Source organism: Agelaius tricolor, unplaced genomic scaffold (assembly GCF_023055355.1).
Source record: "Agelaius tricolor isolate 1412-34295 unplaced genomic scaffold, bAgeTri1.0.p SCAF_44, whole genome shotgun sequence".
NCBI classification, from domain to species: Eukaryota; Metazoa; Chordata; class Aves; order Passeriformes; family Icteridae; genus Agelaius; species Agelaius tricolor.
The window spans coordinates 3,215,942-3,228,945 of record NW_027269304.1 but is presented as its reverse complement, the minus strand read 5'-3'; the positions used below and the strand labels follow the sequence as shown (position 1 = coordinate 3,228,945).

At 40.7% G+C, this 13,004-nt stretch overlaps 1 protein-coding gene across 5 annotated transcripts in view; it reads left to right on the top strand.

The window, feature by feature from the left end:
• The window catches only part of RASGRF2 (Ras protein specific guanine nucleotide releasing factor 2), a 132,492-nt gene that overhangs the window by 52,031 nt on the left and 67,457 nt on the right, over positions 1-13,004 (top strand). For all 5 annotated transcript variants that reach the window (XM_071455155.1, XM_071455154.1, XM_071455153.1 and 2 more), the window contains 7 exons: positions 1,632-1,779; positions 3,277-3,366; positions 4,532-4,785; positions 5,678-5,757; positions 6,207-6,400; positions 7,585-7,694; positions 11,370-11,488. In XM_071455155.1, coding sequence (XP_071311256.1) covers positions 1,632-1,779; positions 3,277-3,366; positions 4,532-4,785; positions 5,678-5,757; positions 6,207-6,400; positions 7,585-7,694; positions 11,370-11,488 — 995 coding nt within the window. The remainder of the gene's footprint in view (positions 1-1,631; positions 1,780-3,276; positions 3,367-4,531; positions 4,786-5,677; positions 5,758-6,206; positions 6,401-7,584; positions 7,695-11,369; positions 11,489-13,004) is intronic.

Here is a 13,004-nt window from a genome sequence, read left to right as displayed (position 1 = left end):
ATATTGTCCCTTTGCAGGGAAAAGCTGCCCAAGAGCTAAAGGAAAGACTGATACTGTGGTTCCTGATACTGATTGGATTAAAGGCATTTATTTCAGTAATTTTAAAGAGGCCTAAAAAATAAAACATGTGTTAGCGCACCATAATGACAGTTTTGATGGGAATTCTTCCATAAATTGATCTGGCAGATGGAGAGAAATAGTTCTGATGAAGTGCTACATGCTCCCCCAAGTCCTCCCAAAAGATGGGAAAAAATCAAGACCTTAAAATACATAAAACAAATTGAATTTACTGAGTTCTTTGGCCAGGCATGAGAATTAGAAGCTCATAAAAAGTGCTGTTATCTTGCTCTCAGTAGCTGAATATTGTGAAACTGGCTACTGTTGCAGCAGTGTCTAAAAAAGGATGTTAAACTGTCTCAGTTTGGATGATTTGGTGATTATGATTTGGGTGGTTTACGATCAAGCTGCATATTATAACTTAAGCCAAACAAGCATGGTTCTGCAGGCTTATTGCCACTGGGGCTACGTTATCTCTCCATGTCCCATGAGGGGGTTGTGATGCCTGAAGACACCTAGAACAGAAGCTAAGCAGAATAAAGAAATAAATTAGGTGTTTATGAAAAATATATTAGGCTGGAAAAGGATTGTTTTGTCTAAGTAAACTGTGAGGAGATATAACACTTTATATGAAGTTCAGAGTTTTGTACTGATGCAGTACAGAATCTGGAAAATAGGAAAGCTAAATCTTAAGGTATCATTTCCCCCCCCTTAGAGGCTTGACAAAGTCTCTACCTTGTCTAGTTTCTATTCTAAATATCTACTAATAATAGGTATGTAATAATAGATAAATATCTACCAACAGTAAATGTCTAACAATAGTAAATACGTAACTATGATAAATATCTAACAATGGTAAATATCTAACAGTAGTTGGATATCTAGCAGTAATAAATATCTAACAACAGTAAACATATAACAATAATAAATATCTAACAATAGTAATGTTTTGCACAGTTGGTTATCATGCCAAGAAGACTAATGAATATTATGTGTGGCATTCACATTCTCTGAAAAATCTCTTTGCCCAGGATTTTTCTCCTGGGAAGCTGAGAAGCCTCAGAGAAAAGGAAAACAATTCTGATCTCATTTGCTTCTCCTGTGTTGTGCTCACATGTAGAATATGTTTGGAGATTGTTTACCCACAGGTGATTGTTCCATTGGATTCTGCTGGGAGTTGTTTTCACTCTTTGGCCAATCAGGGCCAAGCTGTGTCAGGACTCTGGAGAGAGTCAGGAGTTTTCATTATTATCTTTTTAGCATTGTGTAAGTATCCTTTCTGTATTCTTTAGTGTAGTTTAGTATAGTATTCTTTATATAGTATCATAAAATAATAAATTAGCTTTCTGAGAACATGGAGCCAGATTCATCATTCCTTCCTTCGTCGGGACACCCTGCAAATACAATAATTACAAACAGTTCTTTAGGCACAGAAGAGGAATCATTTAAAACATTTTTTCACCAGAAACCAGTCTCTGTTTTTACAGTTTTTTGAGGAGCAGAAGCCTTCTTAAACTAAACCCACTAAAGCCCAGCATGTGGCTGCTTTTAGTGACCTGTCCTTTCCCTGGCAGCTACTCGGACATCCTGATTGAGCGGGAGGTGCTGATGCAGAAGTACATCCACCTGGTGCAGATCGTGGAGACCGAGAAGGTGGCGGCCAACCAGCTCCGGCACCAGCTGGAGGACCAGGACACGGAGATCGAGAGGCTCAAGTCAGAGGTGAGTGCCAGAGCCACCAGGCACTCACTGGCTGGAGCCTTCTGCTGGATGGGGATGCCTTGGGAGGCTCCTAGAGCAGAGCTAGACAGGGCTAAAGGAATAAAGTGGGGATTTATTGAAAGTCCTTCAAAGGATTCACCTTGGGCAGTACAAGAACCTGGCCATGGCTCCACCTTGGGTGGAGCAGAATCAGGAGCCCTTGATGCAGGGAATGATTGGCATCTCACTCCATTGATTCAGAATGCTGAACAATTGCTTTATTAAAATTATATTATATTATATTAATCATACTATACTATACTATATTAAAGACATATTACTCTAAAGAATACTAAAAGAATGCTAAAAAAATACTAAAGAAAAACCCGTGACTGTCTGAGACAGCCAGGACACATCTTTGACCCAACAGGCCAATTACTATAAGAAACCATCACCAGAATGCAATTAAGAGCTCCCTTCAATCTTCCTAACATATTCCACATGTGCAAAAACATCAGGAGCAGAGAATAGAGATAAGAATTGTTTTCTCTTTCTCTGAGGTTCCTTGTTGCAATTCCCAGGAAATATCCTTGGGAAGTTGTGCCTGCCTGCTCTCCATGAAGAGAGCTGTGGCTACAGAGCTGCACCCAAGATAGACCCAAGATGGACCCCAAGTCATGAATTTTCACACTTCTATGAGTTCTGGTCCATTTCCATACTGGGGTTCATTGTCCAATTTCACCTCCAGGTTCTGCAGTCCCACCCTCCCAAGTTGCTCTCCTCCATTCCCTGCTGTTTGCACTTTTTGGGCTGAAGCTGCAGTGGTGTCCTTAGTTCTGGGGCTGGAGAAGGATTGTTCTGTGTGCCTGAGCTGTGAGGAGAGCAGCTGACGCTTTATATGGAGTTCAGGGTTATTTACAATGCATTACAGAGTCTGGAGATTATGAAAGCTCAAACTGAAGGCATCAGTGATATTCAGTATTTCTGTGAAAATCACAGAACCCAGTGAGGTTAATATATAACAGTCCCCAGTGACTCAGAATAATAATTTTCTTAGAAATATTGAGGTCTGTTGGGCTGATTAGGTTACTTTTCCTGACATCCTGTCATCCTTTCATCCCCCTAAGATGACGCACTGCTTTGCAGAGTGGGTGCCACTGATTTCACTGTTTCCTCCCTGCCTTCACGTTTGAGTTTGGCTGTGATGGTGTTAAGGACTGTCCCAGACTGCTCTGATTCCCTGGATGTTGTTAGAAACCTTGTTGCAGTCCCAGGCTGATAAAGCCCAGAAGGCACAGTTAGTTTTGGGGGCAGAACCTGCTGGTTCTGGGTCCCCCTTCCAGCTGCACAGGGACCTGTACTGGCCTGAAGTGCCCCAGTCCTTGTCCCCAGATATGTGCTGGTCATTCTGTGCCCCTTCCACAGCCTGTGGGAACAGGAATTTGCTGTTCTGGTAGATCTCCAACCAAGGGTTTCCTTAACTCGAGGAAGCATTTAATGAGTGTTTGGTTTTGTCAGATTGTAGCACTGAATAAAACAAAGGAAAAAATGCGACCTTATCAAGGCAACCAGGAAGATGAAGATCCAGATATTAAAAAAATTAAGAAGGTAAACATGAAGTCTTTTGTGCTTAAAGGGAGGAGGGTGGGATGAGGGGTGTGCCTCTGTTTTTTGGCCTAGTTTTTTGGTTTGTTTTTTTTTTTTTTAAGTACAGTAGAATAGCAAGTTTTTCTTTATCCTGCCCCTACTTAAATCTCTTCAATTACATGTATTTTTGTGCCACGCTTAATCTTGTGATGTATTTGCATGAAATCCTTCATGGGATGTGTCTGGTTTCTGTCTTTTTCTGGGGTGTGTAGACTGAGTCAGGGTCAGCCCTGGGCTGGTAACTTGGTGTGAGTTTCCCTTTTTGTGTAGATTAACCATTGTTGCACAAGCTGGGAATGCCCATTTCAGTAGCAAGAGAGCTTTGAATCTGTATGTAATTCACTGTATTCTGTGTCTTGGTCATTTCGACAGCTGGGCCCCTTTTATTAAAGTTATTTTTTCAGAGTAAACTGATACCAGTGAAATTTTGCACTTCTCATTCAAGATGAATGATCTCCACATCAAGATCAGGGCACAGACATAATGAAATTTCCTGTGACCAGATGTAGACCTCTTGTGTAATCTTTAGTCCATTTGCAACTTCCGATATTGTGCTTAGTTAGATTTTTCCATGACATAGAGGTGCTTTTTAAGAATGCCAAAAATCTGTGGTTTTGAATACCATGTTTGTTGCTTTGGTGTCTGATACCAAGCAATGTATTGATACCTAACTTTAAATACCCATGTCAAGTGTTATCTGTTCAAAATGGAAAGCAAAGTGAGCTTAAAAAAAATTTAAGAATTCTGCCAATAATGATATTGAGTCTGTGCTGGACTGTGTTACCTGAAGGTATTGCAGGATACTTTTGGGGTATAAGAGAAATGTTCTAGGGGGAGGAAGAAGGAACTGCACTCGTGCTGATGGGAGGGGGACAACACTCCAGCTTGCAGTGAAAGATTCCCTTCTGCATACCCCATGTTTTACAGTCTGTTTCCTGGCAACAATTATGACCCTTAACAAACAGAAATGTAAAATATATTTAATTACAGAGCAATTATATATCAATAAAGGAACATTTTTATTTTTGCACAAAGACTTTTGAGAATTGTTTCTACAGTGAAGAGCTTATGATAAGTCATGTAATATATTTTTTTAACTTTCTTTTCCTGCGTGATCCCTTTTTAGGTTCAGAGCTTTATGCGGGGCTGGCTGTGCAGAAGAAAATGGAAAACCATTGTCCAAGACTATATCTGTTCCCCTCATGCAGAGAGCATGAGGAAGAGGAACCAGATAGTTTTCAACATGGTGGAGGCTGAGTCTGAGTACGTGCACCAGCTTTATGTCCTGGTGAACTGCTTCCTGCGGCCCCTGAGGATGGCAGCGAGCTCCAAGAAGCCGCCCATCAGCCACGACGACGTCAGCAGCATTTTCCTCAACAGGTATAGGGGACTTTTTTGGGATTTTTTTTGTTGGTTTGGGAGGTTTCTGTGGCTTTTTATTTGGGGTTTTTTTGGTGGGTGTCCCTGAGTGCTTGTTCCCATTCTGGTTCAGCTGAAGACAAAGTCCTGGCTCCTGTTTTGCTCTGGTGCAGGTGGTGTCACTGAGCCAGACACTCTTCCAGGGCTGAAAGGCAAAGGTGCTGCAGGTGATGCTGTTGGAAACCAGCATGACCTCTTTACCTCCCTGCATTCTGTGTCTTCTTCTGCTAAAGGCAAAAAAGGACAGATGGTGCCTCTTAGGGCAGTTCCCATAATTTTCTGTCACCTTTCCTGTTTCTTTTTTTCTCTTAAGAGAGCAAAACTGGACTTAGTGGCCTCATATGATCCCAATAAGACCCTGAGGATGAGAATGTCAAAGCTTCTATTTTCTGTTGTCCTGCCTAAGGAATCTCCTTCTCTCTCACTTGTCTTTTCATATCCTGCAAAAAAGGAATTCTTTCATTAGGCATCCAAGTACTGCTGTAATGAGCATGTTCAAGTAGCCCAGGAGGCATCTAACATTAGATACAGGACTGGGGTTGCATCCAAGCCTGCCCCAAACTTCTGAGAAATAGAATATGTTCCTTTAGTCATGAGGCAGGTTTCCTTTCCCTTGCTAGAATATGAATACGATGTTGGAATATTTATATTGAATACTATGAGTTTTTTAGAAGCACTGAGCTAGTATTTTTAAACAATGCAATAAAAGGAAGCACTTATTTCCATAACAATAACTGTCTTCTGTTTTTTTTCTAGCAAAGTGCAAAAGAGGAAGAGATGTTTCTCTGTGAATAATTAATCAGAAAATAAAACCAGAATTGTCTTTTTGTTTGTTTAAATACTTGTTTTTCAGTGAAACAATCATGTTTCTTCATGAGATATTTCACCAGGGCTTAAAAGCAAGAATAGCTAACTGGCCTACCTTAATTCTAGGTAAGTTACTTTATTTTCTACAGGGGTATAACTTTCATATTTATTTTTGAATAATCAGTAGGGATTTTTTTGTTTCTAAAGACTTGACTTCTTATAAGTCCCTTTTAAAAGGAATATGCATATGCAAGGTTAAAACCACAAGATCAGGTATAGTGGGAATCCCATGCGGGCAGAAATGGTCTGTATATGAGAATTCCTCTGCCCTAAGCATTGATTAGATTTGTAATTTTTGTAATGCTATCTGACCATTAGGTAATCAGAACAACCACCACTGGGCAGGTGAAAAACCTATGTTTAATGTTCCTAAATTGTCAGTGTATTGGAAACAGAACTGATTATAGTAATTCACTTCCAGAGAAAACACTGGAAAACACATTTTCTTTAAAAATGTATTTCAATATGTGAGTAGCTGGGGGGGAAAAAAAAGGCATTTTTCTGCTTTTTTTTAGCTGACCTATTTGACATTCTGCTGCCAATGCTGAACATATATCAAGAATTTGTTCGGAATCATCAATATAGCCTACAAGTGCTGGCAAACTGTAAGCAAAACAGAGATTTTGACAAACTCTTGAAGCAATATGAAGCCAACCCAGCATGTGAGGGCAGAATGCTGGAAACTTTCCTTACCTACCCCATGTTTCAGGTACTCCCTGTGTATTTTTTGTGTATATTTAATTTTACTGTTTGGTAGATTCATTTTATGTTACTGACATTGCAATTGATTGAGGGCTCATCTTGCTTAACTAGAAATACTCTCCTGAAAATTAGTTTGGTGTAATTTATTTTGTTGTTACCCCAAGACTCTGCTTGTGGAGATCTCCTCCCCAGCTATGCTGGCTCATCTTTGTTCAGTATCAGGAATGTTGAGGGGGACTGTGGGATGAGGATGGCACCAAAGAAAATTGGCAAGGAGCAGGTCCTTGACTTGGGACCCCTGGTTATAAAGCCCAGAGAGAGATGATATTCAGGAACTTAGAACAGCCATAAGCACCTTACTGGGAATTCATTTGGTATCTTTCTCCCTGCTTTGCTCTCAAGTGACTTGGTCTTTAGAAAATGAAAAATAAGCTGCAGAAGTTTTGAAAACTGTGCTTACCCTCCTGATTTTTACTGTGATCTCCCTGGAGTAGGCATTTTCTGCTGTTTTAAGATGTCTGTGAAGCACTGGCATGAGAATTTTATGTCTTTTTCATTTAACCTGACATTTTGCTCATCCGAGGAATAGTGAAACCCCTCAGTTTCTGCAGTTATTGGAAAGCCAGATAGAGAAAAAAAATTAAAAAGGGGCATAAGTGTCACTTATATTAGGAGTAGTTGTTCATATTAGCTGAAGGAGCCATTAGTACCTGCAACAATGCTTTTTTAATTTTTGAAGTGGTATATTTTAAAGTTTTCGTGGGTATGGGGTTTCTTTGGGTTGAGTTGAAGCCAGGTCAAGGGAGGGAAGGAGATGGTCCTGTTCCTGTGTGATGAGGAATGTTATTATGTCATTGCTGGTGACTTTCCACATGAGCATAATTTTGCCTCTCCTCCTACATAAATCTTGTTGTGTCAGAGCAGTTATGCTGCACCATCACTTGGTTAAAAGCTCTGAAGGGTCCTTCTTTCTGTGGTTAAAAGCTCTGAAGGGTCCTTGTTACCCTGTAGCCTTTAATAGTCAAATACTGGACATTCTTCCATCTCCTTTTGTGCAATGTGAATGTTAGCTGAATGCAGACAGGTCACCTGGTAATTTCAATGTCAAAAGAAATTTACATGCTCATCATCTATTAAAATTGAGGGAAGGTATATATGGACTTACTGATATTATATCTTATTGGTTCCAAGATTCCCAGATATATTATAACACTTCACGAACTTTTGGCTCACACACCACACGAACACGTTGAGAGAAAAAGCCTTGAATTTGCTAAATCTAAACTGGAGGAACTTTCAAGGTAAGATTTTTCTACCTTATCTTTGATAATTTAGAATTAAAGGTTTTGAAAAGAAAAACCAGTTTTTCTTTATTTTTGTTTGTTTTTGCTCTTTTAAAAAGATATGCATTTTAAAGAAAAGTATCAAACCCAAACCAGAAGATAATGAAAAATAACAAAAATATCTCAGTGTAATATTTTGTCTGTTCTAATTTTTTTTCTTTTTGGGAAATTTAAATCTCCAAGTGTCTCCTTGTATTTTGGTTAGGGAGAATTGAAATCACTATAGAAACCACCTATTCCTGGGTTATGAACAGAGCAGTTTTCTTTACAAAAAGAAATTTTATTTTTCTTAATTTAAAGAGAGAAGGGCATTTTAAATAATTATGGTCCTGGAAAGTACCTAGTTCTCTATCTGTGTTATAATTTTAGTGTACTAGTGTGAAAAGTGAATTTCATATTTGCTTCAAATAATGCCAGATAAGCAGGAACTCCAGATATATTCTGAGAACTTTTGCTCCCGGTGGAAACCTGCACAATGAAGCTCTTCCCTGAACCCCCAGACTTTTCTCAGATATTTCTCTCATCAGCCCAGTGGGAAATGTGTTTCTCCTCTCTGGGAAATGCAGTTTTCTGCTGTGAACAAAGAGACCATGAGTGAACTCCAGGATATAAATATTCAGTGTCTGGAGTATTCACTAAAGATGTGCTTGGAGAATATTTAGTTGTGAAAGATCTGCACAAGCAGATAAATCAGCTTTGGACTGGCTTCATCACATAAGTCAGAGTTCACTGCTGATCCAACTGATTCACCACTGAACACTCAGAACTGGAGTCTGAGACTGACTGATCCTCTCTGCTCATAAAGTCAGTAGAGACCATAAATGTAAAATGAACTGACTCATTTCCATCCCTTTAAGGTAGTTCTGAGGGAGTAGGAGATTCCAGGAACTGAAGTCCACTTTAGGAAAATATAATTGCAAGAGCATATAAGCTCCTGGGTTGGTTTCAGCACTAAAAAAATATGTACTTTTCTCTGTAAGGGGAGAATGCCTATAGAAAGAACAAAAAGGAAAAAGGAAATGTTGAAATATCAAAGCTGTGGTTGTTGAGGGAAAGGAAATGTCAAGGAAAGGCAATGTCAAGGAAATGTCAAGGAAATGTCAAGGAAAGGAAATTTAAAGGAAAGAAAAGGAAAGGAGAAAGGGAGAGGAGAAAGGGGAAAGGAGCAAGGGAAAGGAGAGGAGAAAGGGGAAAGGAGAAAGAAAGGGGAAAGGGGAAAGAAGAAAGAAAGGAGAAAGAAAGGGGAAAGGAGAAAGAAAGGAGAAAGAAAGGGGAAAGGAGAAAGAAAGGGGAAAGGGGAAAGGAGAAAGAAAGGGGAAAGGGGAAAGGAGAAAGAAAGGGGAAAGGGGAAAGAAGAAAGAAAGGGGAAAGGAGAAAGAAAGGGGAAAGGAGAAAGAAAGGGGAAAGGGGAAAGGAGAAAGAAAGGGGAAAGGGGAAAGGAGAAAGAAAGGGGAAAGGAGAAAGAAAGGGGAAAGGAGAAAGAAAGGAGAAAGAAAGGGGAAAGGAGAAAGAAAGGAGAAAGAAAGGGGAAAGGAGAAAGAAAGGGGAAAGGGGAAAGGAGAAAGAAAGGGGAAAGGGGAAAGGAGAAAGAAAGGGGAAAGGGGAAAGGAGAAAGAAAGGGGAAAGGGGAAAGGAGAAAGAAAGGGGAAAGGGGAAAGGAGAAAGAAAGGGGAAAGGGGAAAGGAGAAAGAAAGGGGAAAGGGGAAAGGAGAAAGAAAGGGGAAAGGGGAAAGGAGAAGGAAAGGGGAAAGGAGAAAGAAAGGGGAAAGGGGAAAGGAGAAAGAAAGGGGAAAGGGGAAAGGAGAAAGAAAGGGGAAAGGGGAAAGGAGAAAGAAAGGGGAAAGGAGAAAGAAAGGGGAAAGGGGAAAGAAAGGGGAAAGGGGAAAGGAGAAAGAAAGGGGAAAGGAGAAAGAAAGGGGAAAGGGGAAAGGAGAAAGAAAGGGGAAAGGAGAAAGAAAGGGGAAAGGGGAAAGAAGAAAGAAAGGGGAAAGGGGAAAGGAGAAAGAAAGGAGAAAGGAGAAAGAAAGGGGAAAGGAGAAAGAAAGGGGAAAGGGGAAAGAAGAAAGAAAGGGGAAAGGGGAAAGGAGAAAGAAAGGGGAAAGGGGAAAGAAGAAAGAAAGGGGAAAGGAGAAAGAAAGGAGAAAGGAGAAAGGAGAAAGAAAGGAGAAAGAAAGGGGAAAGAAGAAAGAAAGGGGAAAGGAGAAAGAAAGGAGAAAGAAAGGAGAAAGAAAGGGGAAAGGAGAAAGAAAGGGGAAAGGAGAAAGAAAGGGGAAAGGGGAAAGAAGAAAGAAAGGGGAAAGGGGAAAGGAGAAAGAAAGGAGAAAGAAAGGGGAAAGGAGAAAGAAAGGAGAAAGAAAGGGGAAAGGAGAAAGAAAGGGGAAAGGGGAAAGGAGAAAGAAAGGGGAAAGGAGAAAGAAAGGGGAAAGGGGAAAGGAGAAAGAAAGGGGAAAGGGGAAAGGAGAAAGAAAGGGGAAAGGAGAAAGAAAGGGGAAAGGGGAAAGAAGAAAGAAAGGGGAAAGGAGAAAGAAAGGAGAAAGGAGAAAGAAAGGAGAAAGAAAGGGGAAAGGAGAAAGAAAGGGGAAAGGGGAAAGGGGAAAGAAGAAAGAAAGGAGAAAGGGGAAAGGAGAAAGAAAGGGGCAAGGGGAAAGAAAGGGGAAAGGGGCAAGGGGAAAGAAAGGGGAAAGGGGAAAGAAAGGGGAAAGAAAGGAGAAAGGAGAAAGAAAGGAGAAAGAAAGGGGAAAGGGGAAAGAAAGGAGAAAGGGGAAAGGAGTAAGAAAGGGGAAAGGAGAAAGAAAGGGGAAAGGAGAAAGAAAGGGGAAAGGAGAAAGAAAGGGGAAAGGAGAAAGAAAGGGGAAAGGAGTAAGAAAGGGGAAAGGAGAAAGAAAGGGGAAAGGAGAAAGAAAGGGGAAAGGAGAAAGAAAGGGGAAAGGAGAAAGAAAGGGGAAAGGAGAAAGAAAGGGGAAAGGAGAAAGAAAGGGGAAAGGAGTAAGAAAGGGGAAAGGAGAAAGAAAGGGGAAAGGAGAAAGAAAGGGGAAAGGAGAAAGAAAGGGGAAAGGAGAAAGAAAGGGGAAAGAAAGGGGAAAGGAGAAAGAAAGGGGAAAGGAGAAAGAAAGGAGAAAGAAAGGGGAAAGGAGAAAGAGAAAGGGGAAAGGAGAAAGGAAAAGGAGAGGTGAAAGGAGAAAGGGAAAGGAGAGGAGAAAGGGAAAGGAAAGGAGAAAGGAAAGGATACATTGAATTTTGAAGATGAAACAGGGACAGCGGTGGACACTAAAGCCATGGAAAGGAAATCTTAAATGTGCCCTACACAATTCTAGGTAACACTTTCCTGTTTGTGCACTAAGGATCGAGTTCTCTTCTATCAGCTGTGAAGTGTTTGTAGCTCGGTGGCATCTGTCAGATGTGCTCAGGAACAGTCACTAATCTGCCAAGTTGGCTCCACCGCTAAAAAATCAAAATGATCACAACAATGGTTTGAAAAGGAGAGGAAAAAAGGCAGGAGACCTGCTCTGGAGTGATGGGGCACTGGGTGGGTAGATCTGTAGCAGGTGGTGAAGGGCATGCACTGTGTCTTCAGAGACACAGCAGGTGTGAGGCACATTTTGGGGAGATAAAGTGCATTTTTGTCCCCAACAGAGTGATGCACGACGAGGTGAGTGACACAGAGAACATCCGGAAGAACCTGGCCATAGAGAGGACCATAGTGGAGGGCTGTGACATATTGCTAGATACCAGCCAAACCTTTATACGCCAAGGTAAGACATTCCTCTGCAAAGCTGCCCAAAAATCATGAAAAAAAACTGCACTGAAGGCAGCAGGGCTCACACTGCCATCGTCAGGCTGGGCACTGCACTGGGCACTTGTCAGCATCCTGAGCCTGCCCCCTGTCCCTGCAGGGTGAGTCACAAAGTGCCCTGAAAACAGGTGATTTTGGGCTGTGGTTGGACCTCAGTTCTGTGCTGTCTTCTGCAGGAAAATCAGCAGCACGTGAGTGGCAAAGCCCCCATGGGACTGTGATTCACATCCTGCCTGGACTGTGGTCCCAAGGGGATGGAGCAGGGGAAGAGCAGCACTCTTCTCTCAGTCTATTGATGGCAGCTTTGGAAACTCTTTCTGTTGAAAATCAGTTACAGCAGAGGTGGAATTTGTTGTTAAGTTCCCAAAAACTCTGCTAGAATAACATTTCCATTTTAAATAAGGGACAGGTTTTTTTTTGCCAGGAACTGCAAATTGGTTACAATTCTTACTTGCTGGTGTTTACTTTAGCTGCTTGTTTTTCTCCCATTTATATAATATTTTACTTTTGGATCTCTTGAAGCCGGTTACCGGGTTTATACAAAATAACTACTGATCTGTGGTGCAGGATTTTGACAGGTTTTCCTCCTTTGTGCTGAAAAGCATTAAAATTATTCAGGAAAGGTTAGGAATATAATGTAGGTACATCCCTTCCTGAAACCTTTTCCAGATAACCTCAGCAGAACATCTGATATTTGATGGGGGCCATACTGTACTGGTAATTAATAGGCTTTCTGTACATTTTGTAACACATATTATGCTGTTTCTGTAGTTATGTGGCCAAACTATGACTTTTCTGTAATAACTTCCAATATTATTTTTACAATACACTAACAATATTGTTTTTACAAACCCTATTAAATGACTTGATTGTTATTACATGTATACATTTTTATCTCTGAGGTGTTTTAAGAGTTTTGAATATGGCATTCAGAAAAAAAAAAAAGTTGTTTTGCACCCACAGCCAAAAAATTATAATGCTGTGATTATCCTAGGTTGACTTGTACTATGAAATCTAATTAAAGTTTAGAGTTTTCTTAATATTCTTACAATATGTAATACAAATATGTATTTTTATTTGTTGAGGTTTTCCCATCAAAACTGACTGACAATGTGTTGTCTGTGTACCCACTGCTTCATCAGTAAAATTTAGAATTTTTCTTTCTGTGGGAATCAATCTGTACAAATTACTGTTGGCTTGTAAGTCCCAGGCCAAACCCTGTAAGTAAATTAAATTCAGATTTATTTCTAGGCACACAGTCAGAGGGCAGTGGACAGGAGGCTGTGTTACAGAAGGTTGTATCAGCTTATCTGGTGGAACATCCACTGCCTGTGATTCTGTGCAAGGGCAGAAATCTGAATAAAGCAAATGAAGTAATGGAGCCCATTTTCCTTTTACATCTGACAGTGGGGTCACTTTGGCAGTGGTGTCCATCTCCTCTGGTTTCAGTTAGGCTTCCATTTGTTGTGCTGATT